The sequence below is a fragment of the Oenanthe melanoleuca genome, chromosome 28 (genome assembly GCF_029582105.1).
Source record: "Oenanthe melanoleuca isolate GR-GAL-2019-014 chromosome 28, OMel1.0, whole genome shotgun sequence".
Taxonomy (NCBI): domain Eukaryota; kingdom Metazoa; phylum Chordata; class Aves; order Passeriformes; family Muscicapidae; genus Oenanthe; species Oenanthe melanoleuca.
Window position 1 is genome coordinate 1,303,010 of NC_079361.1, and position 27,981 is coordinate 1,330,990.

The following is a 27,981-nucleotide window of genomic DNA, read 5'->3' on the forward strand; positions in this document are numbered from 1 at the left end:
TTTAGTTTCTCACATTTTAAAACATCATCTGGGGCCCATTGTATGGAAAATCGATTAGCAGGAATTGCCACGCTCTTTGCCTCCCGCTTGATTGTTGGAAAATCGAGACATCCATAGGCAAAGGCTGGGCTGGGGATGGTTTGGAACCGAAATGAAAGGGTTTGCGAGGGATCTATAGGCACTAAATAATTCACCTGCCAGGCGATGGTGCTGTTATTTTGAAGCCTTAAAGAACTTTAAGGAACTTTTAGCTCCCGGCGGGGCGCGTGGAGCCGCGTTCCGGCTCCTTTTCTTCCCTTGCCCGGTAAAACCCGCCGCTTTGGCCGGTGCCCGGTGCGCGCTCGGCGGCAGCACCGCCCGCGGGGCGGCCCCTCCGCTGGGGCTGGTCCTGGCCGGAGCGTTTGTGCCTTCGCGCTGTTCCTAAGTCCAATGGAAAAAAATAAAAAAAAATAAAAAAAAATAAATAAAAATAAACCGATTTGAGCTCAAAACAGCCCTCGAGGAGCGCAGCAGCACCGGCGGCAGGGTAGCGGCAGCAAGGCTCGATTCTTCCCCCGGTTCTGGGGCTGCGCCTCCCCCGCCGCCCCTCCGGAGCCCCGGGGGCAGCGGGCACGGGCGGGGACCCCAGAGCAGCTCTGGGAAGCTGAGGGGGTTGGGGAGGGGGCTCCTGGGTCCGAGGTCTCCGCTAGGGTGTGGCGGGGGCCGGCTGGGGGCTGCCCCGCTCCCCCTCCGCACTTACCGCTCCGCGCCCCCGGGTGCCCGCAGTGCCCGGCTCCTCTCGGAGCGCTGCCCGGGCGGCTGCGGAGGAGCAGAGGGAAGGGAATTAAATAGGAAGAGGAAGCTCAGGAAGAAAGAGGTGGCGAGGGAAGGGATCAATAGCATCCAGCTGGCGAATGGAGCCAGGGCCTCTCCCCCGTGCTGGGTCCCGGCCCATCGCCAGAGACTCCGGGCGCTCCGAGGGGCTTCCCCCGGGCCGGAGCCGCCGCGCAGCAGCGAACCCCGCGGCTCGCACGGACCGAGCGGCTCGGCCCGGGGCCGGACCCCGCACGGCGGCCCGGGGAGCTCCCGCCGCCTCCCCGCGCCCCGGCCCCGCGTGTCTCGGTGCCTCTCGCCCTAATGATATTGCATCGATCGGGAAAGGGCTGGGGGGGCAGGAGGGGGGCGCGGGGCGACCGCATTACTCAATTATGTCGCACTAATTACTAAAAAGTCTCTCTCTTTTTGGCTGTTTGCTCGGTGAGAAGCTCGGCGGAGGGCAGAGCCAGCGCCCGTCCCGGGGGGCTCCCGGTGCTGAGGCCCGGCGGTGCTGGGGATGGGGGGGCACCGGGACCTGGCACGGGGCCGCGGTGCGGGACGGCAGCTGCAGGGATAGATCTATCGATGGGCGGTCGATGCGCTATCGCCATTATTACACTCAATGAAACCCTTCCAGACGCGGTTGCTTCATCCCTGGTTTGTTCCTCACCTCCTCCTCGCCGCACACCCCGACACCCCCGCTCAGCACCTGCTGGCGCTGCCCGGCTCCAGGCCCCCTGCCCATCCCCGCCCAGCTCCGAGCCTTCCCCTGCCCATCCCTGCCCGCTCCGAGCCCCCTGCCCATCCCTGCCCAGCTCCGAGCCTTCCCCTGCCCATCCCTGCCCGGCTCCAGGCCCCCTGCCCATCCCTGCCCAGCTCCGAGCCTTCCCCTGCCCATCCCTGCCCGGCTCCAGGCCCCCTGCCCATCCCTGCCCGGCTCCGAGCCTTCCCCTGCCCATCCCTGCCCGGCTCCAGGCCCCCTGCCCATCCCTGCCCGGCTCCGAGCCTTCCCCTGCCATCCCTGCCCAGCTCCGAGCCTTCCCCTGCCCATCCCTGCCCGGCTCCGAGCCTTCCCCTGCCCATCCCTGCCCAGCTCCGAGCCTTCCCCTGCCCATCCCTGACCTGCTCCGAGCCTTCCCCTGCCATCCCTGCCCAGCTCCGAGCCTTCCCCTGCCCATCCCTGCCCGGCTCTGGGGCCCCCTGCCCATCCCTGCCCAGCTCCGAGCCTTCCCCTGCCCATCCCTGCCCGGCTCCGAGCCTTCCCCTGCCATCCCTGCCCGGCTCCAGGCCTCTCTGCCCACCGCTGTCTGGCTCTGGGTATCCCTGCCCGTTCCTGTCCGGCTCTGGGGATCCCTGCTCACCCCTGGCACCTCGACTTCGGCCGCCTTCGCTCATCTCTGCTGAACTCCAGACCGCCCTGCCCATCCCTGCCCGGCTCCGGGTCCCGTTACCTCTCTGAAAGCTCCCCCCGCCCAGCTGCGTGTCGGGCACTTCGCAGCCCCGGCAGAGCCCCCGGGACGTGGTTCCCTCTGTTTCGGGGGTCCTGCTCACGGCCCGCGGGCCCTCCTGGCAGACATGAACCGAGGGGAGGCCAAGGGAGGGGCCGGGGTCCTTCCAGATCCCAGCTCCAGGGGCTGGACCGCGTGTAAGGGGCAGAAAAGGGGCTGAAGGGAGACCCCCCCACCCCCACTCCGTTCATCATCTGCCCTTGCTCTGACGTCCCGGGAATTTGCGAGGCTTTATTTTAATGAACTGGGCACTTAATTGACTTCCCGGGGTGGGTGTCAAATAGGATAGAAAACTGTGGGATGGATGGGATGCGATGGATGGAACGGATGGGATGGGGTGGCTGGAGATGGCTTGTGTTAAAAACACTGAATTTAGACGGGATGTGAAATTTGGCTGAATTACTCGCTCAGGAGGCGGGTGCCGAGTGGAGCACCTCGAACAGCCCCGGGAGGGCCGGGCCCTGCCGTCCCGCCGCTCCCAGCTCCTGCCGGGCGCCCCTCGGCTGTGGAAGCCGCCTGGAGCCCGGCAGTGACCGGGAACTGAGCAGCCCACGCGGGGCTGGCGGGCCCCACCCGCAGGAAGCTTTGGATTTTATTTTCATTTTTTCGGTCTGTTCAATAAAGCTTGGGAAACCGGCACGTGCCGGATCAGCGGACACGGCCCGGAAAGGCCAGAACTGCCCGGGGAGCCCAGCTCGGGATAACGGGGCCGGGGGCAGCTGAAAACGTGTCTGGAAGGACACGGAGCACCAGCCCCTGCGGTGGCCTAGAACCGGCTCATGTTGGCTCTTCAGCCAGTCTTCCTCACCCTCCTTTCCTTTACCTTTCCGCTTCCCTTTTCCCTTTCGATTTTCTCTTTCCATTCTCCATTTTTCCATTTAATTTTCCATTTTCCCTTTGCGCTTTCCATTTTCAATTGCAATTTTTTTTCCCCCTCCTTTCCCTCCTTCCTTCCTTTTTTTTCCTCCTGCATCACCGCTGTTCAGCGCCCTGCAGCACCGTGTGTCGCCCCAAGCGTGTCCCTGTCACCTCCCCTCGCAGTGCCAAGGCGGCCTCCCCACTGCCGAGCAGCGCCCGCCGCGGGGCAGGGGAAAGGTGGTGATGGGGGACAGGCCCGGGGATACACGGGGGTGTCGGGATATTTGGGGTAGAAAGGGACAACCAGGCCCTTGGGAGGGGCACGGGGTGGAGAACGGGGCAGGCAGCGGGAGGCTGGGGACACTGGGAACAGGCACGTCCAGGGGTGGCTGGCACAGCCAGATGTGCGCACAGGGAGTGGCCTGCGCTCCTGGCGCAGCCAGATGTGCGAGGCGCAGGTGGGCACTCGGCACCTGCAGCGCCGCCGGACGCGCTCTGGGTACCGGTCCGGGGAGGGTGACAGGGGTCAGCCCGGGGCGGCGGTGTCACCGCGGGCGGGGGGAAGGTGACCCCGCCGGGGGTCCGGCTCCGGGTCCCGGCGGCACCGGGAGAGGTGCGGGGGGGCGGCTCGGTCCGGCGGGGGCGGGGCGGGGCGGCGCTGACGTCACGGCCGGGCCAGAGCGAGGCTGCCGGGAGCCGGGAGCCGGCGGCCGAGGCTCCGCAGCCGCCCCGCACCGAGCCCCGCGCCCCCAGCCCCGCGCGGCCCCGCGCCCCCAGCCCCGCGCCCAGCAGGGCGGGCGGCGGGCGCACCATGCCGGCCTGACCGCGGGGCGCGGACATCGATCCCCGGGCGCGGAGTCTGAATTAATCCGGGCAGCCGGCGCGGGAAGGGGGGGCGGCGGTGGAGGAGGAGGAGGAGGAGGCGGCGGCGGCGGCGGCGGCGGGGGGGTGGGGGAGGAAGGCAGCGAGCGAGCGGGCGAGGCAGCGGCAGAGCCCGGCGGCCACCATGGAGCTGGCGATGGAGAACCTGGGCAGCCTGCACGGCGTCCCGCACTCGCAGCCCGCCGAGCTGCTGAGCCCCGCGCACGGGCGGCAGAGCTCGCACCGCAACCTGGTGCCGCACGGCCGGCCCGCTATGGTCTCGGGCATGGCCTCCATCCTGGAGGGGGGCGACTACCGCGGCGAGCACAGCCTGGGAGCCCCGCTGCACCCCGCCATGAGCATGTCCTGCGAGTCGCCCTCCGGCATGAGCCTGAGCAGCACCTACACCACGCTGACTCCCCTGCAGCACCTGCCGCCCATCTCCACCGTCTCGGAGAAGTTCCACCACCCGCACCACCACCACCACCACCACCACCCGCACCAGCGCCTGGCCGGCAACGTCAGCGGCAGCTTCACCCTCATGCGCGACGAGCGGAGCTTGGCCTCCATGGGCAACCTCTACAGCCACTACCCCAAGGACATGCCGGCCATGGGGCAGCCCCTATCGCCGCTGCCCAACGGGCTGGGCAGCCTCCACAACGCCCAGCAGCCGCTGGCCCCCTACGGCCCCGCCGGCCACTTGCCCAACGAGAAGATGCTCTCGCCCAACGGCTTCGACTCGCACGCCGCGATGCTGTCCCGGGGCGAGGAGCACCTGGCGCGGGGGCTGGCGGCGCCCAGCTCGGCCATGATGCCGCCGCTCAACGGGATGCACCCGCACGGGCACCCGCACGGGCAGCCCGGAGCGTCGCTGCTGGGCGAGAGGGAGCGCCCGGCGCCCGGCCCCGGCTCCCAGCCCGGCGGCTCCGGCCAGGTGGAGGAGATCAACACCAAGGAAGTGGCTCAGCGGATCACGGCCGAGCTGAAGCGGTACAGCATCCCGCAGGCCATCTTCGCGCAGAGGATCTTGTGCCGCTCCCAGGGGACCCTCTCGGACCTGCTGCGGAACCCCAAGCCCTGGAGTAAGCTCAAGTCCGGCCGGGAGACTTTCCGCAGGATGTGGAAATGGTTGCAGGAGCCGGAATTTCAGAGGATGTCGGCGCTCAGACTGGCAGGTAGGACACGGCTCGGCTCGCCTCCGGGCGGGTGGGTCAGGGGGTGCCGCGAACACGCGAGGGAACCTCGGGGGTTCCGGGGTTGCCATCGCGAACTGGGGCCGGGCTCGGGAGCTGTTACCGACCCAGTTTGTAACCAAAGGGAAGGGATTCATATTAAGGTGAGTTATGCCTAAGGCGACCTCCTGCCTCTCTGGGCCTGCTGCTGCCCACGAGAGATGCGGGATCGCGGGTGGAGGGAGCCCGTTCGCCGCCGCCCGTCCGCCTGCCCCGGGGATTTCCCTCTCGGTGCCGCCGAACCGGTCCCGTGACACCGGCGGTACCCTGGAACTCCTCCGCGATCCGTTCCGCCGCCGCCTCTCGGTACCGGGGCCGCGCTCGGGGAATCTCCGGGCCGCTCCCGCCGGGCACCGGCTGCCCCGGGCAGGAGGAGCGAGCCCCGCCTGCCCCGTGTCTCCGGTTCCCGGTTGGATTTTGGTCCCGCAGCGCCGTTCCCCGAGGTCTCGCTGTCTCGGGCCGGCCTTTGCTGGAGAAACGCGGGGTTTCTGTGCGGGGGAAAGTGCCGAGGGTGGGACAGAGGGGACAGCGGCCACCGGGGACGTGGCCGGTGCTCCCCGCCAGCCCCGGCACAGAGCCGCTCCCCCCGGAAACGACCGGAGCTCTTGGATCCGCGGGGCCGAGCCGTGGCGAACAAAACACACGTTAGCGATTTTTAATTTATTTTTTTAAGAAATTCGAGCTCCCCGTGGGAACGGGCAAAGCCAGCGACGAGGACCCGCCGTTATTTATGGGGAAGAGCAGCGTTCATATGTATTTAGTGTAATTCAGTTGCTCTTTAATTAGGGCAGGGTAGTGGCATCTTTTAGTTCCAGTCGATGCCCTATTGAAAAGCAGTTAATAGAATGCAAATTGTTCCTGGCTTTACAAGGTTCTGGTAAATAAAGATTTAAACACTGCCGCGATCGGCCGTTTAATGCCCCCGTTGTTGGGGCTAATTGAGCACCGGGCTCGGGCTTCTGCCTCGCCAGAATTGGAAATAATAATTAATAATTTAAAAATAATACTAGTAATAATAATTAAAAATAACCGTGATGGTGATGATAAAAAGGCAGCCGCAGCTGGGGGAAGCTCAGGGAGAACCCCGCTTCGAGAGGTCCTGCCCCGGCCCGGGTCAGGGATCTCTGTCCCCGAACCTGCTCGGAGGGTCCCTGTCCCCGCTGTCACCTCTTTGCTCCTCGTGTGGCCGTGGGAGGTTTGTTCTCCCTAAAATGATTTTTCTTCCCCGGCGCCGTTTCCCTCGGCGCCAGGGCCGCCATGTCCCCATTATTTACAGGAATTAACCCCCCAGATTTCCGGGGAACGGGGTTTGTTCATTTGCTATCTGTGAAAATAAGAAAAAAGCCACCAACCCGCAGCCCAACCTCCCGTCACGAGTGGGCCCGTGCTGCTCCCCACGCGGGTCCGGGCCGCCCCACGCGGCTGGCGGAGCGGCTCGGCCGAGCTGCCCCTCGGCTGCTGCCGCTTTGTTCCGGCCCCGGGCCCCGCTGCCTCCCGCTTTCGTTTCGCTCCCGCCGCCCTCTCGCCCGCCCGGCCCGGCCCTGGGTCCGCCCAGCCCCCCGAGCTGCGGATCTGGGGGAAGGGGTCGCGCAGGGGGGGCCGGGCCCGAGCCCCCCGATCGATGCAGGTGAATCCCCAGCCCGGCCCAGCCCGAGGCTTCGGGTTGAATCCGCTCGTTCTTCCCGGCTGAGCCGGGCTGGGGGCCTGGAGGGGTCCGGCTGATTGCGCCTTCTCCCCTGGCAAGCAGGGAAGGGACCTGGGCAGCGAGCGGAATGTTTCCTTCCCGGTAAAACGAAAAAAAAAAAAGTGTTCGACGTGTGGCACGGCAGGGGCAAGGACTGATACTGGTTCTGATCCCTTTCCTGGTTCCCTCATGGTTCTATTCCTATTCCTATTCCTATTCCTATTCCTATTCCTATTCCTATTCCTATTCCTATTCCTATTCCTATTCCTATTCCTATTCCTATTCCTATTCCTGCTCCTGGTCTTGGTCCTGGTTCTCATTCTGGTCCTGTTGCTATTAATATTTTTTTATTTTTTTCTTTTTCTTTTTTTTTTTTTTTGTTAATTTTCGTTTTTTTGATCCTAGTCCTGGTGCCGGTCCCGGTCCGGGGCCGCCCGCAGGAGTCCATCTGATGGATTAGTCCGACTCAGTGAGTCGCGGATCGATGACCACGCCGGGCCCCTAGAAATGGCACCCGCTGCTTTTCTCCTCTTTCCACCCCAGTTCCCCCCGTCCCGCCGCCCCCTCCGCAGATGAACCATTAATTATTCAGCTGGGAGATGAGGGGGCTGCAGCTCCGGCCGCCCCGGGCTCCCTCCGGCCCCGCTTGACCCAAGGGGCTCCGCAAAAGAGGAGGGGTCCCACGGAGAAACATCTGGGCAGCATCTGGCGGTGCCCAGCCCGTCCCCTCGGGCCATTCATCTCTGCGACCCCAAGCCGCGGCCGCAGACCCCGGCCCCGCTCCAGACTCATCTCCTCAAACTCCGTGGCCGCCCCACGAGGCCTGCGAGGTCCCGTGGGTGATGGAGAGACCCCACGGTGGCACTTTTGGGGTTCTCTGCACCCCACCCGCCCAACTCCGGTCCCTCGAGCCCTGGGGGCAGAAAAAGCCTCGCCCCTTCCCCGAGGGATGGATGATGCGGGGCGGGTGCGTTCCCTCGCTCCCCCCGCGTGTCCGCGGAGGGCAGTGGGCTCTTCCCACCCCGCGTGTCCCTGGCGTGGCTCTGTGTGCGAGCCCCCTCCCCACTACGGATTTATTCCCGCACTCAGGACAGGGAAATTCTCTCGTGATTATTTCTCGGCAGGGCGATAACACCCCCGTGTCCCTTTTGCGACACGGCGCTCCCCGCTCGCTTTCTTCCCTCGTGCCCAACTCCAAGGGGCGCTCGGGGCTTCCCTCCTCCCGTGGTTTTCCCCCGCTGTGCGTGGAATTCCCCACGCGGGTGGCCCGGAGGGGCCGGGGGCCTGGGCAGCCCTCGGAGCTGGTTTTACATTCCTTCTCCAACCTTTCGTTTTATTTTCTTATTAGCACTCCCACTCCTTACACCCCCAGCCCCGGTTTTTCGTTCTGTATTTTAATTTTTTGTTTTAACTTGGTTTTGTTCGTTTTGTTTGGTTTTTTGTCTCTCTCTTTCTCTCTGTTTTTTCCTTCCTTCCTTTTTTCCTTTCATTTCCTTCCTTTCTTTTACTTTCTCTTTCTTTTCTTCCTTTTTTCCTTTCTTTCTCTTCCTCTCTTTTTTCCCCTTTCCCCCCTTTTTAAATTTCTTTTCCTTCCTTTTTCTTTCTTTTGTTTTTCTTCCTTTCTTCCTTTATTTTCCTTTCTTTTTCAATTCTTCCTCTCCTCCTATGAATCCCTTCCCCGAACACATCCCCGCCGCAGCACGAAGCGTCGTTATCCAACACAAACCCCAAAACCACCTCGAAACTGCGAACACGACAGCGGGGCTGGGCCAAGACAAATACCCGAGAGCTCTGACAACACCAATAATTAATGTCACTAATTAATAATGTGAATTAATACACAGACGTGACAGAAAAAGGGACAAGATGGCGCTGAATAAAACCTCGGGAAATACATACATACATACATACATATATATATATAATTTTTATATAATTTTTTACGAGTTTTGTTTTAATTTCAGCCTCTTTCAAACGACTTTGGCCCAACGACGGCTCCTCCCGGCGGCCCCGGCCCGGGAGAGCGGCGGAGAAGCGCGGACGGTTCCGCTGCTTTCGATCCGCGCGTGGCCGCGGGCGACGGCAAAAAAGCGCCGCAGCCACGGGGAGTTTTGGAGGATTTGGAGCGAATGGGTTTTGTAGCGGTAAAATGGACGAAAAGGAGAGTTTGGGGTCCTCCCGGCCGGGAGAGCTGCCCACCCAGGGAATCGGAGAAAGGTTCGGAACGGGAGGCAAAGCTTTGTCCCCGTTGGGGTGAAAAAAAAAAAAAAAGAAAATCAAAAAACAAACCCAAAATAGTGCGGGTTTTTTTTTCTTTTTTGTTTTGTGGTTTTGTTTGGTTTTTCTGTTTTTTGTTTTGTTTGGTTTGGGGTTTTTTTTTTTTGTAACTTGAATTTTTGGTTTTTTTTGTTCCTTCAATTACAATTTTAGTTTGCTTATTTTTTTTTTTTTGCTTTTTTAGCTCGTAAGTAGAGTTGCAAGGTGATGAGCTTTAAGGTCTTTTCCTATCTGGGATTCTGTGAATTTGGGGCGACTTTTCTCCGCCGGTGCGGAGCCGTCGGCCGGCATCCCTGGCTCCGTGTCCGTGCTCCGTGTCCGTGCTCCGTGTCCGTGCTCCGTGTCCCTGCTCCGTGTCCGTGCTCCGTGTCCCGCAGCCCCTCGTGTCCCGCAGCCCCTCGTGTCCGTGCTCCGTGTCCCGCAGCCCCTCGTGTCCCGCAGCTCCCCGCACCCTCCGCCCCGCGCCGCCTCCTTATCAGCGCGGCGGGGCCGCCCCGCTCCGCCCGCGGCTGTTTTTCTGTTTGCTCCTAATCTGAGCGTCAGAAGGGGCCAATAAACCTCCCGCAGGTTAAACATTAAATGGGGTTCCTTCCCCCCACCCCCAGGAAACAAGCTCCCCTCTCTGCCGGCTGCCACCCACCCGCGGCCCTGGGGTGCTGTCCCCCCAAATTCTGCTCCCCAAATCCTCCCACGGGCTCTGCAAATCGCCCCAACCCCCGGGGCCGCACCTGGAGCTTGTCTTGGTGCCTCCTTTTATTTTGGGGTCACATTTTGGGTGGGTTTTTGTTGGGTTTATCTTCTTCTGGGTGTACAACACGGGGGTGATAATTTTTTTCCTTGTCCTGTCAATCGCCACTGAAACCATAAGGGAGAGATAACAGAGAAGAGAAAACTCTCGGAGTGACCTTTGAATCAATTTGAAAAACCTCATTTAACTGATAAGTCTTGAAAGGCCCAGAACTAATTTGAAAATACATCTATTAAAATCTCATTGCCGCTGCCTGGGAGCTGCCGGGAAGGGTGTGCGAGGCGACTTCCCGGGGTCGGGGGAGCCGGGAGAGCAGGTTTAAGCCCTGGTCAACAAAGAGATTGCAGAGCTGACTGCAAAATGATGGGGCTTAGACCAGGAGAAAAATAAGAATATTAAAAGAAAATGGGTTTTTCTCTCCCAGCTGGTGGGGAAAGGGGAGATTTACAGCATTTTCCTGCCATAACCAGGCACGGAGTCTGGGATCGCAGACAGAATATTGGATTTTTTTTTATTATTATTTTTTTATTTTTTTTTCCCTTCACGAAACAAATCCAATATTTTCTCATTCTGCTCAGAGGCAGCTGCAGGGCCAGGGAGCCTGTGGCTCTGGGGGGGCAGCCGTGCCCCACTGAGGAGCTGAGGGGGAAGCTCTGTGCTCTCATCTCTGCATTTTCCATCCAGCTTCCGTGGTGCCAAAAAAGCAGAGGAAGCAGAGGGATGGTTGAGGCAGGGCCCAGGCTCCTGTTTTCCTGCTTTGGGAATGTTCTTCCTTGCCCTGGGCATTATCTGGGTGCAAAGGACACAAAAATCCCTGCAGAAACCTCCTGGCCACGGGGGGCTGCTGGTGTGAGGCCATCGCGGGCTTGCAGCAGCGGCTGACTTGAAACAAGAACACAAAAATCAGATTTAAAATGAAATAAACTCCATCAGAGCATGGTTTGAAAGAGCTGAGGCTCGGTGGGGGTGCGGAAATCCTGCTCCAGAGCTCGGGGTGCAATTTGGGATGCTGCTGCCTTAGGATGGGCTGTGCTCCCTGCAGGAATCGCTGGTCCCTGGCTCTGGCAGAGCTGCACCCGTCACCTCGCAGCCCCAGCACCTCGCTGGCTGCAGAGGAACATTCTCCTGGGCTTCCTGAGCTTTTTGGGAAGGTGCAGGTGGAGCAGGAATGGAGGCATGGGGCAGCTTTGCTCTGACCCCATATCCACGTTCCCCGCGTGGCTCTGGCCCAACTTCTTTCTTGGGTTTGAGCTGAGCTGTCCAAATTGCTGTAATTTAGCACGAAGCTGAGGCTCCAAGGAGCCCAGGATGAGTCCCATTGACCTGGGACACGCTCTGATCCACCCGGGGTGTGCATTTGGCCATGACCCTGCTCCTGCCCAGCACCAAGGGAAGAGCTTGGGGCAGCCCCTGGTTTAGAAAACTGGCCCAAATGGGAAGCTGGAGTCCAAAATTTTCCCCTCTACCATCCTCACCCAGAAGCGATGCCGGGTGGGAGCGATGCAGGAGCGTGCTGGGGCAGGGAGGGGCTGGCGAGCAGCAGCTTTTGGCAGCCGAGTGTTTAATCCTGGCTCCGTGCAGGACTGAGGCCACCGAGCGGCAAAATTTGCTGATTTAATGGAAATTCAAAAATCTCGTTAATACCTCGAATGATACAGAGAGATCTCTGTATCCAGCAAGACATAAACCAAGTCGGGCTTGGACGGGAGAAATGGATTTTTTAAACATTTGGTGTTGTCAAAAAATAGCAAAGCAATGAGGCAATGTGGATTCTCTGGTGCTGGAAGGAGGGACCAGGGCTTTTAAAAATAAAAACCCAATATTAAAATCGAGAGAGATTTATATGGACATGGGTAAGATTTCAAGAATGACCCTAATAACTTATCAAATATACATACGTATATATACATAATGAAAAATATAGTATATATATATATAATGAAAAATATATATAATATATATATTCCATTAGAAATCTGCACCAATACTGTAAACACTGGTGGTTTCTGCAGTGCAAGGAGAGGAGGTTCAGAAGTGATTTAAAAGCCGTTCCCTGGGGTTGAAGGTGTTTGATGTTTTATGGAGAAGTTGGGTTCAAGCCGTTTCCCAGGTGGTGAAGTCAGTGCTTGCCCACACGGGTGGTGTGCAGGGCTGCTCGTATTCCTTGTACTGCTCGGATTCACTTTGGGATTTGGGAAACCTCGACAGCCCTGGCAGACTGAGGGGGGCTCAGCTCTGCCCAGCCTGGGAGAAGGAAATGGAAAATCTCCGAATGGAGCAGGAGGGGAAAGCAGGGGCTGATGTGGGAAGGCTGGGACTGGCTGTGTTCTCCTTGCTTGCAGAGGAAGGAGGAAAATCCCGACATCCTGACAGGGGAGGGGAAAAAAAAAAAAAAAAAAAAAAAAAAAAAAAAAGGAGAAAGGGAAGAGCAAACTGTGCAAATTGCAGCTTTTTCTGCTGCTGCTGCCATGGCCGGGGGTACCACCAACCCCGCTCTGCTGGCTGGAGGAGAACAGAGCTCTCCTGCTCTAGGAATGAGTCCAGGGAGCTCTAAATGTTTGGGCTGGCGGGGTTGGATGTGCCGAGGGGTCTCAGGTGTGGCACAGCTCTGAGGGCACAGCCCCGAAACCAAATATAACCCTATAAAACCCCAGATGGACCAAGAGCAGGAGAAACACCGCGGGCCACTGAGATCTGCCAAGGTGATGCCCGAGGGGTCCCCAGGGCAAGCCGAGGGCCAGGGCGAGGCTGGCTTTGGCCACTGGGAAATGTCCCAAAGCTCCCCGCACCAAGTGCCACCGGGTGGAAGCGACACGAGCCGCGACGTGGCCGTGGATCCACACCCCGCTCGTGCCTCAGTTTCCCCGGGGTGAGGGTGCTTTGGCAGCGTGGGGCAGAGCCCTGGCAGCCCCGGGTTATGAAATCCGAGGGACTCGGAGCCTTCCAGGCGGGGGACGAGCTCCCTTCGCGGCAGCCACGCTCCTCCCGGCCGATAAAGAGCAGGTAATGAGCGAGGTCCCCCCATTAGGGATAAAATTGCAAATGCAGCGGGAGCTGCTGACGGGCGATAGCATCAGGGGCTGACAGAGATCTCAGCGGCTCCGGGGAGCTGCTCCCACTGCGGTGACAGCAGCCCAGCCCTGCCATTTTTCCATGGATCTGGCCCTGCTCTGTATTTTTTCCCCATTTTCCGAGGGTCCCTTGTTTGTCCTGATGCACCCCCCGGATAAATTCCAGCCGGGATGGGGGTGGATCTCGGCTGCGTTTTCCCCTGTGGATGGAGCAGCAGCTGGCGCAGTTTGGCTGCAGTGCGATGCTCGATGCCAAGGGATCCCTTCCCCATCTGCCCCCAACTCGCAGGGGGTGCGGGGATGGTGGCACTGCCAGGATCCAGAGTCACCCCAAGGCCTCTGGAAATGGATGCCTGGATCAATGCCTGACGTTAATCCTCCTTAGGGGGCAAACTGCGGGATTTTGGTGACATTTCTCAGGTGGAAGGCAGTGATTCCGTACGCTGGTATTTCCAGGGGAGCCCTACTGGACTCCTGCTGGACCACCCAAAGCCACTTGCTCACTTGCCCACACACACGGGCAGCCAGAAAACAGAAACTGAAAAATCAATCATTAAAATCAAGGCATTTATTTGAGGAAAGACGATTCCAAACCGGCTCGCTTTTCCTGGAAAAATTTTGAAACCATCTCCCCAAACCCATCCCAACCTTTTCATTCGTGATTCCTCTGCCTTCAACACCTCCAAGAAAAACCCAGATTATTTATTTGCTCTGGTTTTTGTCACTGTGGCGAGGTGGTCGTCCCAGTGGGGGTGAGCCAGGTTTTTATTCCCTGGGAAAAGGGACCCCGGGAGGACATTTAGGGCATTGGGGGGCTCAGACCACCTCAGCCTCGCACCCCAGAACTTTGTCAGGGTGTTTGTGGAGGGTTCGTGCTTCCTGTGGGTGAGGGATTCGTTCCGGGGCTCCGGGACCCGGTGCCGCAGCCCAGCCCGGGTACCCCGGGGGTGCCGCTGGTGGGAGGGTCAGTGTCATTGTCATTGTCACCTGATAGAGCCCCCGGCAGTGTCACCGTCACCTGGCAGAGCCCCCCGGCAGTGCCACTGTCACCGTCACCTGGCAGAACCCCTGGCAGTGCCAGTGTCACTGTCACCCGGCAGAACCCCCGGCAGTGCCAGTGTCACCTGGCAGAGCCCCCCGGCAGTGCCACTGTCAGTGTCACCTGGCAGAACCCCTGGCAGTGCCAGTGTCACTGTCACCCGGCAGAACCCCTGGCAGTGCCACTGTCACTGTCACCTGGCAGAGCCCCCCGGCAGTGCCAGTGTCACCTGGCAGAGCCACCCGGCACTGCCACTGTCACTGTCACCTGGCAGAGCCCCCAGCAGTGCCAGTGTCACCTGGCAGAGCCCCCGGGACTGTCCCGGCTGTGCAGGAACCGGAGGAAAGAGGCAGGAATGGAAATGGGGACGGGAGGTGCCGCTGGGCACCGGGCTCGGGCAGAGCTGTGACACCCCGCGGGTCCCTCGCTCCCTCCTCTCCTCCCTTTGCTCTTCCTCCTCCTTATTCTCTTTTTCCTTTTTTCTTTCTTCTTTACCTTTTTCTCCGTTTTTTCCCCTCTTTCTATCGTTTTCTCTTTTCCGTTGTTTCCCTTATTCTTTTTCCTTTTTTTTTCCCCTTTTCCTTTCTCTTTTTCTTTTCCTTATATTTCTCCTTTTATCTTTTTTATTTATTTTTCTTCCCCTTTTCCCTTCTTCTTCTGCATCTCCTTTTCTTCTTCTTTTTCTCTCTCTTGCTTCACTTTATTCCCTTTCCCCTTGACTCATTTCTCTCCGTTCTCTTTCCCCCCTTTCACTCTCTCCTTTCCTTCCCAACCCATTTTACCCCCAGCCCCTTTCCCAGCCACTTTCCAAGAAGAAATCATTCCCTGTAAGGATTCCCAAGCCCCTTCCCCGAGCTGTGCTGTCACTTCCACCGTCCCAGCTTCGGGGGGAAGCCCTGGGGACGGACGGATCCTGCTCAGGGAATAGGGGAAGGGAATAGGGGAAAGGAATAGGGGCAGGGAATAGGGGCAGGGAATAGGGAGAGTAAATGGGGAAGGGAATAGGGGAAGGGAATAGGGGAAAGGAATAGGGGGAGGGAATAGGGAGAGTGAATGGGGCAGGGAATAGGGCAGGGAGTAGGGGAAGGGAATAGGGGAAAGGAATAGGGCAGGGAATGGGACAGGGATTGGGGCAGGGAATGGGGGCAGCGAATGGGCAGAGGATGGGGCAGGGAAAACAGGAAATTGATAGGGGGATGGAATAGAGCAGGGAATAGGGGCAGAGGATAGGGGAAGGGAACAGGGGCAGATGATAGAGGGATGGAATAGAGCACTGAATAGGGGCAGGGAATGGGACAGGGATTGGGGCAGGGAATGGGGGTAGAGGATAGGGGGAGGGAATAGAGCAGGGAATGGGGCAGGGAATGGGGCAGGGAATGGGGGCAGGGAATTGGGGCAGTGATTGGGGCAGCTCTTTCGGGATGAGTCCCCCCTTCCCGCAGCCCTCCCCGCAAACCTGCCCGCGAGCTGCCGCCGGTCACGTCGCCATCAAAGTGATGTGCCAGCAATATCCAACACGCAGTTAAAGCCACTCGTGGGAGTTTCAATAAAATCGACCGGGCAGGATCAATGGGCTGCGCTGGCCCCATCCCCACACGGCATGGGGCGGGGGAGCGGGGCTGGCCCAGGAAAAACACCCAGGGCTGCGAAATGGGGGCGGTAGGAGGGGGGAGCTGATTGCAAATCTATCCCATCCTTGCCGTGATTAATTGCTGCTTTACCAGAAGGAACAGCGCGGGGTGGGGGTCATTTTTAAAGGTAACGTTGAGGAGGGAGTTTCTCTGCTGTCTTTGGAGCCCTTTCCCGTGGGTTTCCCTCCCAGCAGGATGGGGCAGGAGCAGCAGCCGCTAGGGACAGTGGTCACTCACCACCCCCAGCAGCGATTTGGGAGCTGGGAACAGCCCTCCCCAGGCACGCAGGGGAAGCTGAACCATCCAGCTGGGATCACTGGTGTCCCAGTGCTGGGACCCTGCTGTAGAGCTGGCTCAGCTCCCAGCCAGGGCATCGCTTGATGGACCACGGGGTCCAGGTTCTGGCTGCCCCTCACCCTTAAACATTCCCACACTGGGAATTCGAAAGGGCTCCGCGTCCTCCCCAGCGCTCAGGGGGTCTCGGTCCTGCCCTGCCCTCCCCGGAGCTGCCCAGCTCAAATTAAAACATCATCCATCGTTACGGTGGCAGCGCATAATCCCTGGCAGATCAGTGCAATTACTGCGGGAAATGCCTTGGGAGCTGAACTAATAACGCCGGGCCGGTGTATTAAGAGTCACTGGCTTAGTGCCGGCCACGCCACGGCGGCCCCACGAGCGTGGGGGGACGGCCGGGGACACCCCGGGGGCAAGGGGGTCACGGAGGGGCTCGGGGTGAGGGTTTGTGGGGTTTTGGGGTGGTTTTCCTGCCCCCTGCCCCATATGTGTGGGGCAGGGATGAGGCAGTGATGGGCAGGGATTGGGCAGAAATGGGCAGAGATGGGCAGGGATGGGGCAGGGATGGGCGTTGATGGGCAGGGATTGGGCAGAAATGGGCAGGGATGGGGCAGGGATGGGGCTGGGATGGGGCAGTGATGGGCAGGGATGGGCAGGGATGGGGCAGAGATGGGCAGGGATGGGGCAGGGATGGGGCAGTGATGGGGCAGTGATGGGGCAGGGATGGGGCTGGGATGGGCAGGGATGGGGCAGGGATGGGCTGGGATGGGGCAGGGATGGGGCAGGGATGGGCTGGGATGGGGCAGTGATGGGCAGGGATGGGGCAGGGATGGGGCAGGGATGGGCAGGGATGGGGCAGGGATGGGGCAGGGATGGGCAGGGATGGGCAGGGATGGGGCAGGGATGGGGCAGCGATGGGCAGGGATGGGCAGGGATGGGCAGGGATGGGGCAGTGATGGGCAGGGATGGGGCAGGGATGGGGCAGTGATGGGGCAGTGATGGGCAGGGATGGGGCAGTGATGGGCAGGGATGGGGCAATGATGGGGCAGTGATGGGCAGGGATGGGCAGTGATGGGCAGGGATGGGCAGGGATGGGCAGTGATGGGCAGTGATGGGCAGGGATGGGCAGAGATGGGCAGTGATGGGCAGTGATGGGCAGTGATGGGCAGGGATGGGCTGGGATGGGCAGGGATGGGCAGGGAGGGGTAGTGATGGGGCAGGGATGGGCAGGGATGGGCTGGGATGGGGCAGTGATGGGCAGGGATGGGCAGGGATGGGGCAGAGATGGGCAGGGATGGGGCAGTGATGGGCAGGGATGGGGCAGGGATGGGCAGGGATGGGCAGGGATGGGCAGAGATGGGGCAGGGATGGGGCAGTGATGGGCAGGGATGGGGCAGGGATGGGACTGGGTGGGGCTGGGATGGAGCAGTGATGGGGCAGGGATGGGGCAGGGATGGGACTGGGATGGGGCAGTGATGGGCAGGGATGGGGCAGGGATGGGCAGGGATGGGCAGGGAGGGGCAGTGATGGGGCAGTGATGAGGCAGCGATGGGCAGTGATGGGGCAGCGATGGGCAGGGATGAGCAGCGACGGGCGTGTTGGCAGCAATGGGGCAAACGGAGTTTCCCTGCCCCGCGCCCAGGCCGGGCAGTGCCATTCCCGAGTCTCCCGCGCTTTCCCATTCCGTCCCCCCCTGAGGCGCGAATGGACTGCTCCATCCCGTGTGCACGGAGCGCCCGGACCGATCCATCGGGCTGAGTGAGGGGGGAGCCAGGGCCGGTCCATCGAGCAGCGGGGGGGGGGGTCTGGCGGGCTGTACCACTGCGTCCGCCCCGGGGGGGAGTGCGCGCGGCCATCCGCAGGGGGGCGCCATTGCGGCGGGCACGGCCCAGAGCGGGGGGGGAGCGGAATAAACCATTCCCGGCTGCGGGGGGAGCGGGCCGGACCAGCCTCCGAAATGGCGGGGGGGGGCCGGTGTCACCCTGGGCCGGAGGGGTGAGGGGGACACACCTGAGGGGCCTCGCGAGCGGCAGAACCGGGTTTGTCACCGCCGCTGGCACAGAATTCCAGAGCGGCTCGGGTTGGACGGGATCTCAAAGCCCCTCAGTGCCACCCCTGCCCCGGCAGGGACACCTCCCACTGTCCCAGGCTGCTCCAGCCCCAATGTCCAGCCTGGCCTGGGACACTGCCAGGGATCCAGGGGCAGCCACAGCTGCTCTGGGCACCCTGTGCCAGGGCTCCCCACCCTCCCAGGGAACAATTCCTGCCCAATATCCCATCCAGCCCTGCCCTCTGCCAGTGGCAGCCATTCCCTGGCTCCTGTCCCTCCATCCCTTGTCCCCAGTCCCTCTCCAGCTCTCCTGGAGCCCCTTCAGGCCCTGCCAGGGGCTCTGAGCTCTCCCTGGATCCTTCTCTTCTCCAGGTGAGCACCCCCAGCTGTCCCAGGCTGTCCCCAGAGCAGAGGGGCTCCAGCCCTTGCAGCATCTCCGTGGTTCCTCTGCACTGGCTCCAGCAGCTCCACGTCCTCCTGCTGCTGTTCCCAGGGCTGGGGCAGCTCTGCAGGTGGGGTCTCACCTGAGCAGGCAGAGGGGCAGAATCCCCCCCTCCCCTGCTGCCCACGCTGGGGGCTCAGCCCAGCACAGGGGGGTTTCTGGGGTCAGTGCCCATGGCCGGGGCAGCTTGAGCCTCTCACCCACCAACACCCCAAACCCTTCTCCAGGGCTGCTCTCCATGAGTTCATCTCCCAGGCTGTGCTCAGGGCTGGGATTACCCAGATCCTGCCAGGCTGGGCACCTGCCTCCCGTGCTGGCTGGGTGGGAACAGCTGGGGTTTGGGGTCACACTGTAGCTGGGCTGTGACAAGGGCTGACAGAGGGCTGGGAGCTGCCCAGAGAGCCCGGGGGTCTCCTGGAGTGGCGCCTCAGCCCCTGGAAGGGCTCCAGGCTGGGTCTGTCCCTGTGCAGATCATCCTGGCCACCTTCAGAGGGTCCTGGGGACACAAACCTGGGGCACCCCACCCTGAGGATTACAGACTGTCCTGGGTTTGCCTGCACCACAGAGGAAGAAACCCAGCAACCCACTGGGAACTGGCTCAGCCAAACCCAAAGAACTTTCCCATCTCACACTCAGTGAATGCAGCCAGGACCAGATTTTACTAGGAAATCCTGGAAACTCTTGGGGTTTTTCCCCTCCACTGCTTTTTCCCTTTCTCCAGCACATGTTCTGTGGCTGATGATGGTTCTGGGCCCTCTCTGGACTCTGAGAGCAGCTCAGGGCCAACACACACTCTGATGAAAGGTGTGTCATTGACACTTGAACTTGCTCATTGCCCCTGCTCAGAGTTTCAGCTGGAGGCAGGAACAGGTTGGTGGAAATCCCTGATGCCAAAGGGAGATCCTGGCTCCTCTCCTGTATGAAGGGACCAGGACAGAGTGGAATGCTCAGGACCCTCAGCCATGGGTGTCACAGGGATGCCACCCTGCATTCCCATCACAGGCTCCGTGTCCAGCCTTACCTCGTTCTGACAGAATGGCAGAATCCTGGAATATCCTGAGTGGGAAGGAACCCTCATGGATGATCAGTGCAGCCCCTGGCCCTGCCCAGCCCCCAACAGCCCCACCCTGAGCATCCCTGAGAGCGCTGTCCAAACGCTCCTGCAGCTCTGGCAGCCTTGGGGCCGGGACCATTCCCTGGGGAGCCTGGGCAGTGCCCAGCACCCTCGGGGGGAAGAACCTTTCTGACCCAGCACCACCCTCCTCTGCAGCTGTGACACAAACCAAACCCCAAACTCCCCTTTCCCCCCAGGATCTGTAACTGGGGCTCTTGCACCAGCACCGAGCACGGGCGAGTCGCGCTGACTCCGAGGGAAACTTATTTCAGGGGATGGAGGTTTCCCAGCCGCGCCCCCCCTCATCCCTCCATCCCTGCGGGCGCTGCCGCTGCTGCCTGGCTCCGGCACTTCATTAGCACCAATTTGCTCTCGTCACGCTAAGTGGTGCTGACTCGGGAGAGCAGTGAGGAGCTCCGAGCGCTCCCAGGGCACTGCCCGGCCCTGCCTCGCCGCGGCAGCTGCTCCGGTCCCAGGCAGCGGCTACCCACGGCCGTGGTCTCCACCCGAACAATAAAAACAGCTGATCCTGGTCCAAAAAAAGGCCTGGAAAGGGAGGAAATAGGACAAAAGGGGGAAGAGTGGGGAAGAGACTTCCCAGCAGAGCTCTGAGCTGATCCCAGTTCCCTGGGTGATGGGGAGAGCAGAGAGGGAACCAGGTCTGCCTTCACAAAGGGGTCTGCAAAAGCAAGTGGGAAAGGAAACCCCTGCAGAAAGGAGCTGCAACTCACAACAAAAACAAACAAACAACAAACTCCCTTTTTTAAAGTCATGTGGAACTGTTTCAGTGTCCCTGAGAGGGGTTTGGTGGCTTCCACCAGGGCCAGAGCTGCTCTTCTGGAAAGGACAAGAATAAAACCAGGGCACATGAGGAGGGATGGAGCCAAGCACAGCTCCTCTGTATCGCTTCATCCGCCCTCAAACCAGACAAACTCGTCTGCTCCAGTGCTGGGAGAGCTGAACATGCCGCCCATGGAAGGGCAGGAGAGGAAATGGGGTGTCCTGGGGGCTCTTCTGTGTGTTGGGGCAGCTCTGAGCATCCCAAATCAGGAGGAGATGGGACCCTCCCTGATCAGAGGACGGGTGGCTTGTGCTTCCCTTCCCAGTCCCTGCCCTCCAGATGCCACCCCCTGGGCTGTGGGCAGCGTGTGGGGTGCTCAGTGTGGGCAGAGCCTGGCAGCTGCTCTGGCTGGGTCAGGGCTGGGATGGGCCACGAGCCACCGAAACCCCGGCGTGGGAAGGGGAGGGATGGGATGGGAAGGGAAGGGAAGTGCGGGCGGCAGCGCTTTGTCTCCTCTCATCTCGTCTCATCTCCTCATTCGCAGCGTTCAGGGCGAGATTTAATTTGCTGGGCTCGGGGAGCGGCTCCCCCTGCAGCGCTGGCTGCATACCAATGACCAGGGGCTCTCCTCGTCCTGCAGGACACGGGGGAAGCCTGGCCCCACCAGGGGGGACACGGGGACACGGGACACGGGTGGGGCTGGCAGCCCTGCAGGCACATCACAGCTCCTGGCCACATCTCTCAGGCTCTGAGTGGCCTCTGATGGTTTTTGTTTCACTGCAGAGTGGCTCAGGTGCTGTGGCTCCCCACAAGTCTTGGAGCCCAGAAAGGGATTTATTTATTCATCATGTGCTGCTGAAGTGTGGGAGACCCCAGCCATGGGCAGTGCAGGGCAGGATCTGCTCCTGTCATTCCATGGGAGACACCACATCCCCTGTGCCCGTCTGTTTGTCTGTGTTTGGCTCCAAATGGCTTGGGAAAGTTGAGGTTTGTTTTTCGAGCACTTTTCCTTTGTTCTGTACTGCTGCCTGTCCTGTCAGCATTGTGTTCTTCCATCTGGTGAAGATCTGAATTTCTGCTGGAGATCCCTATTTGTGACAAATCTCTTTGGCCTCTTTTCCTGCAGTGCAAAGAGAAATCAAACCAAGCTCTCACAGTTGTCTCAGCACCTGGGCAGCCCCAGTGTGAGCCAGAGGATTTCTGGTTTGCAGATAAAGCTCCCTGATCTGTGCTCCAGCTCTGGGGGAGCAGATGCCATGGGGTTCATTCACACCCTGTGTGAGGCTCTGGGCTCATCCCTGTTTGCTCAGAGCTGAAGCTCCCAAAACCTGCCAGAACATGGGGTGGGGGCTGAACCAGTAACACCCTTCTCTGGGAAAGGGAGTGACATCACAGAGCATGGTATTAAGGCAGGAAAAGATCTCTTAGATCAAGTCCAGCCATCAACACAGCACCACTCCCATGTTCCCTGCTAAAACATGTCCCCAAGTGCCACATCCACACACTTTTTGAACACTTCCAAGGATGGTGACTCCACCATTTCCCTGGGCACCCTGTGCCAGCACTGGGAAACCTTTCCCATGAAGAAATTTCCCCTAATATCCAATCTAAACCTCCCCTGGTGCCACTTGAGGTAATTTCCTTCCGTCATTTGTTACTTGGGAGAAGAGACCGACCCCCCACTTGGCTTCAGCCTCCTTTCAGGTCCCTCTGCCCCTTCAAGGAGAGGGGGAAACTGAGGCAGTCCAGAGGCTGGGCCCATCTTGAAGGCACAGAGAGAATTCAGCTTTGCTCAGGGCTGTTTTCCACCCCGTGCCCACCAGTGGAATCAGCCCAGGGAAACCTGTCCCCACCTGGCCAACCACATCCAGGTTCCCCCTCTCCATCCCTTCCTCTACCTCCTTCTGAACTCATAAATGCTCCTCGATCCCCTTCCACCCCTGGGAGATGATTTGACAAGGAGAAAAAGAGAGAGCCCGGTGGGTTTTGTGCAGATTTCCCCCCCCCAACCTTGCTTACAGCCACCGTGCTGGCTCTGAAAGCCCCTGGCTGCCTTTTGTGATTTCAACAAATCACCAGCACTTAAGCAAAGTGGGCAGAAAATTACAGGTTGTATTGCAAGTGAATGGAGAGGGAGAGCACGCTGGGGCCGAAAACCAGAGGTTTGCGGGTATAATAGAGAAAGCAGGGGCTGACGGCTGTGGAAGCCTGCAAAGCCATCAGGTATTAGTTAAATGCTTCGCGGGGCTCACGCTGCGAGGCATAATCGCAGTTCCTGAGCAGCAGCCATTTGATTGTCTCTATTATGTCCCCTCTGAAATGATTCGGGAGATGTTTTGCTCGGAGCTGTCAAGGTTAAGTCAAGGAAATCGCGCTCCCTGTGACACGAGGCTCCCGGGAGGCAGAACCCCCGGGAGGAGTGGGATGCCTCTGCTCCTGGAGCGCTCTCCTCCTGCTTTCCCTGCAAGGTTCCTCCTTGTCTTTGCTCCTTGTGGTTTTCTCTGCAGCCGGGTCAGAGCTGCCCTAGGGATGGGATTGTTTGGGTTTGGTGCCGGGTGTGTGGAGGGATCTGTGCGCTCAACCCGTCCCACCGCGTCTGGTGTCCCCTCCCTGGCACTTCCCTGGTTGGGTTTGGAGGGTGTGAAATGAGCTGGGGAGGGGTTGAGGGAGGAGAAGACCCCACCGTGGGCGAGCCCAACCCTTCACTGGCCAACAGAGCATCCCCCAGCCATGGGAGACCTCAATCCACGGCTGGCCCTTGCACTCCAGGCTCCTCTGTGCCCCAGGAGGAGCAGGACAAGCCCAGCAATAAATCCTGTCCTTTGGGGACACGACGGGGTGCAGGGCTGGAAATGTCCCCACAGACCACAGAGAGCTGGGAAGGACATGATGGAAAAACAGCATTGAGCCAAGGCTGGGTTGTTTGGATCTTGGGGGAAAAAGGGATTTTGAAGCACAAAGGAAATACCTGGTAGGGGTGGGAGTCAGAGCCGTGCTCCTGGCTGCCCGTGGGGACAGGGACAGGCACCGCCAGCCTGCCTGGGAAAGCAGCGCCCAGGGGATGGGGAATGGGAAAAAGATCCTCCACGGAGGGTTTGCTGGCTGCCTGAATAGATCCGAGCAGCGTCCCCATCGATCGCTGCTGTAATTAGATTGAGCTGGGGAGAGGGTGTTGGGCTGCATCAGCAGAAAGGGAAATTAATAAATAAACAAACGAGCACAGGAAATGTGGGATGCGGCCGCCGGCGGCAGCGCAGGCTGAAAATAACCCAAAATAGCAGGAGGGGTTGGGAGGGGAGCAGGAGGGGTGGGGTGAGGAGCAGGAGGGTTGAAACGGGGGGCAGGAGGGGTGGGGTGAGGAACAGGAGGGGTGGGGTGGGGAGCAGGAGCGTTGAAATGAGGAGCAGGAGAGTTGGGGTGAGCAGCAGGAGGGTTGGGGTGGGGAGCTGGAGGTGTGGGGTGAGCAGCAGGAGGGTTTGGGGTGGGGAGCTGGAGGGTTGGGGTGAGGAGCAGGATGTCACCTGTGCCTGACCATGGCACTGGTTTTACTGCAGCAGCCCAGTGTTACCAGGCCCTGGTGGTTTGTGTTTGCCTCAGAGCTCAGAGTTATTAATGGGAGACTGGGCTGTAACAATCCCTCCTAAAACAGGAACGGGAGGTTGGGAAGCTGAACCTGGATGTCCAGCACTGTGGTGGGAATGGGTGACAGCAGGCAGGAGAGCAAGAGGACAGGCTGGATTGCCAGGGTGACAGCTGGGTGACATCCACAGGTCCCATGGGGACACGGGAGACATTCCAGGTGCTGTCCAAGCCCTGTGCATGGGGTGTGAGGAGCTCACCCTGGACACAGCAGGAGCTGGGCAGGGAGGGTGTGGGGAGGGTGGGCAGGGGACACAAGTGTGGGGGGAATTTTTCTGTTTATTGTTTCACTTGGGGGGGATGTTTGGGGAGGGTCTTTTTTTTTTTTAATTCATGTCTGGAAAAAAAAAAAAAAAAAAGTCAAATTTTCTATAAAGGTTTTTTTTGTTTGTTCTTTTTGCAAGCATCTGATGGTCATAGGGTAGGTTTCCACATTCTCTGCTGCCTGTTTAAGGTTCCCTTGGGACAGGGTCCCCTGGCATCACTCGGTGTCCCCTGTCCCTAAGGATGGTGGTGTGCAGCCAAACCTGCTTTGGGTTGGAAGGGGAGGGAAGGTTCTCCACTGGCTTTACCAGGGGTGGCTGGTTTGGACTGGGAGTGGTTGGTCGTGCCCAGCTCGGTGCCTCCCATCCCCTGCCCAGGGGGAGCAGAGCTGGTGGCTCCCAGCACCGTGTGGGGACAGGGCCAGGACCCAGCCCAGCAGCTGGGACACACAGCTAAATCTGCTGGGTAAATTGTCTGCTTCAGTGAGCTCCAGATTTGCCCAGCTCTGGGAGGAAGGGTAGATCTGTGATGTGAGGAGGGCTTGGAGTGGGGCAGCTGAGGAACTGCAGGCAGAGGAGATTGCTTGTCCAGTGAGGAAGAAATCACTCCAAACACCCACCCAGTGCTCCTGGGCTACTCCCTGCCTCCCCTTTGGCTGTGGAGTGTGTGTGGAGGGCAGGAAGGGGTTTAGCCCAAGGGGAATTCCTGTCCCATCCCTGCAGCACTCAGCCTTGGCCTCCAGCCCCTCTGGGCTCTGTGCTTGGAGCTTGGAACTTTGACCCTCCAGGACAAAGAGGCTCCTGCAAGTGCTTGAGAAATCTGTCACTCATCAGATGTCTCAAGGGACCTGTGCCTTCCCTGCAAGATCCTTCAGCAGATCTGAGCCAAGAAACCCCAAAGGCTGAAAGCTGCTGCTGCCCTGGGCAAGAGCAGCACGTCCTTTGGGGAGTCCTGAGCCCACACTTTGCTCTCTCCTTTCTGAGCTTCCCCGGAGGAAGTGCTTTGTCCCCAGCTGTGTAGGGGCAGGTCCATGCCCTGCCTCGCCCGTGGCATCTCGGGTTCTGCAGTTCTGTGTCTGGTTGAGCTGCAAGCAACCAAGTCCCTGAGCACCCAAATGAAACCTTGACAGCTCCAGGGTCAGCCCTGCTTTGAGCAGGGACTGGATCAGCCACCTCCACCATTTTAGAGTTTATAGCAAAGCTCCCCTTGTCCCACCTCTTCCACCAACAATTAAAATTCATATCTTTATTTATTTTACTCCCTTCCCCCTCTGCCCTCATGCAGTGTGCTGGGGTCAGGGGGGCTTTCCCCACATGACAGCCCCTCTGTGCTGACCTTTGGCTCCAGCCAAACCTGCAGGGAAAGCTTTTAATTCAGTGCTGACAAATGTGCCAGGGGATCTGGTAGCAAAGGCACACAGGGGACACAGAATTTCCTGGAGCCTCCAGTGACTCAGACAGGAAAACTCCTTCCCTGAGCAGGTGGATCCATGACTGGACCTTCCAAACTGTGGGATTAAGGCTGCAGAGTGACCTTTCCATCATGTCCCTGTCACTGGCTCTTCCCTGCCTCTCCCAGCTGGATGTGGTGGCCAAGAGACACCAATTCCATGAGTTCTCCAGGGAGATCCACAGAGGTGATGAGGAGGATGAGACCATGCTGAGGGAGGCTGATGGAAAATTTAGGGATGAATGTCAACAGCCAGTCTCTGGGAGCAGAGCTGTCCAAGGGTCTCCTCAGGCTCTAGTCCCAGGGTCAGCTGGAGATGCTGAGAGTTTTCCTGGGCTTCCCCCAGGCTTTTGTCACTCTGGTGCCACAAGAGCTCAGTGTCCCTTCCCAGGAGGCGCAGGGAGGAAGAGGAGGGAGTGGTGGGACAGGAGCCGGCGAGTTCCCTGGAGGGCAGGGCGCGGATTTCGGGAGGCAGCCCCGCTAACAGCCCCGCTCTGTTTGACCACCCGCAGCCTGCAAACGCAAGGAGCAGGAGCAGCAGAAGGACCGGAGCCTGCAGCCCAAGAAGCAGCGCCTGGTCTTCACGGACCTGCAGCGCCGCACCCTGATCGCCATCTTCAAGGAGAACAAGCGCCCGTCCAAGGAGATGCAGATGACCATCTCCCAGCAGCTGGGGCTGGAGCTCAACACCGTCAGCAACTTCTTCATGAACGCCCGCCGGCGCTGCATGAACCGCTGGCAGGAGGAGCCCGGCGCCACCCCCGGGGTCCCCTCGTCGTCTACAAGCACTTTCTCCAAAGCATGATGTCCCCCCGCCCTCCCTGCCCCTTCCTGGATGTCCCCTCCCCGTGACAAAGCCAACCCCAGACTCACACGCATGGCCTGACCGGGTGGGTGCTTTTGGGGTGGCTCCCAAACCCTCAGCTGGGTGTCACCCATGGGCCACCTCCCGCTGCCACCTCTCCTGCTGTCACCTCCCGCTGTCACCTCCTCCTGCCAGCTCGTGCAGCAGGGACAGGGTTTGTGACCAGGCCAGCTCCATCCTGGGAGGGCTCAGAGCAAACCCGCGGGGAGCCAGGGGAGGTGCGGGATGGAGAGAGGAGCGAGGCTCTGTTTGGAAGGATCCCAGAGCCTTGTCCTCCCCTGCCCATGAGGGATTTTGGGGCCCAGCCTGGCCTCTTGCCATCCCTGTGGCTCCCACGGGGTGGGGGGTAGAGCTGGGGTGACACAAGTGCTGTCCCGGGCTGGGCTCTGGCACAGGGCCAGACCTGCCGTGCTCAAGGGGGCTGAGCAGGAAGGTGCTCCCGGTGTGCCTGGAGCTCCCAGCTCTGGCTGCTGGAGGTTTCCCTGCTGAGGTGCGGAGGGTTCCCCCAGGCAGCCAGGCCCTCTGTGCCAGCACCTCACGGCACTGCTGCCCCTTGAGGCTTTTGGAGACCGGGCTGAGGCCATTCCTGTCCCCCCCATGGGCATTTCCTCTGACCCCCCGACACTCCAGCAGCACCCACAGCCCAGCCCCTCACGCACTCACAGCCCATCCCACGAGAGCCCCCAGATCCCTCCCAGAGAAGCTCCAGGCAGAGGATCCCTCCTGCCCCAGGGACCCGAGCGCCCCGTCCCAGGGGACCCCGGCTGCTCCGCCCCGCAGCAGCTCAGAGAAGCACATTTTAGCCACAGGAATCGGGTATTGAAAAAGAACAATTGTTCCAAAGGAGACGGGAGCAGAGACTCGGAGCGAAGGATCTGATCTTTCCTGCTGGCTGGCTCCACCTTTCACCTCTGGATTTTCTGGTTCACTTTTCGGCTGAGGAATGGACACAGACAAAGATTTGTTGGCTTTGCCCCATCCACCCCTCGACACACACTCTTGTCCCCTCCCATCCCTCCTCTTCATCTCTGTTACCAAAGAAATTACAAAACCAAAAACGCAACAACGACAACAACCAAAAAAAAAAAAAAAAAAAATTCCCTCCTGGGAACCAACGTCGGTGCACGGTGGGAAAAGAAAAATCCAAGGGATCTGGTGGCAAAATCCAGCCCAGGGTGTGAGAAGGGGGAAAACTCCCCAACGAGATTGAAAGGGAAGAAAAAACCAACTCGTCCCCCCAAAAAAAGGAATAACAACAGAAACCACAACCAAACAAGCTCAGCAAAGACCGGCAACTTACCAAAAAGACACCAGATTTTTCTTTTTCTTTTTTTTTTTTTTTTTTTTTTTTTTTTTTGTGCCAATTAACAACCTGCCTT

The 27,981-nt window shown here is 59.7% G+C and overlaps 1 protein-coding gene across 2 annotated transcripts; it reads left to right on the plus strand.

Annotated features, from left to right (window-relative positions):
• The first annotated feature begins 4,129 nt into the window (after window positions 1-4,129).
• ONECUT3 (one cut homeobox 3) lies at window positions 4,130-27,888 on the plus strand. Of its 2 annotated transcripts, none has more exons than XM_056512561.1 (2): window positions 4,130-5,197; window positions 26,250-27,888. In XM_056512561.1, exons 1-2 carry the CDS (start codon window positions 4,168-4,170, stop codon window positions 26,540-26,542), a joined length of 1,323 nt encoding a protein of 440 aa, XP_056368536.1. In that variant the 5' UTR covers window positions 4,130-4,167; the 3' UTR covers window positions 26,543-27,888. The 2 variants fall into 2 exon arrangements, with proteins under 2 accessions (XP_056368536.1, XP_056368537.1); XM_056512562.1 differs by lacking the exon at window positions 26,250-27,888 and adding an exon at window positions 8,903-9,657.
• Window positions 27,889-27,981: the final 93 nt, after the last annotated feature.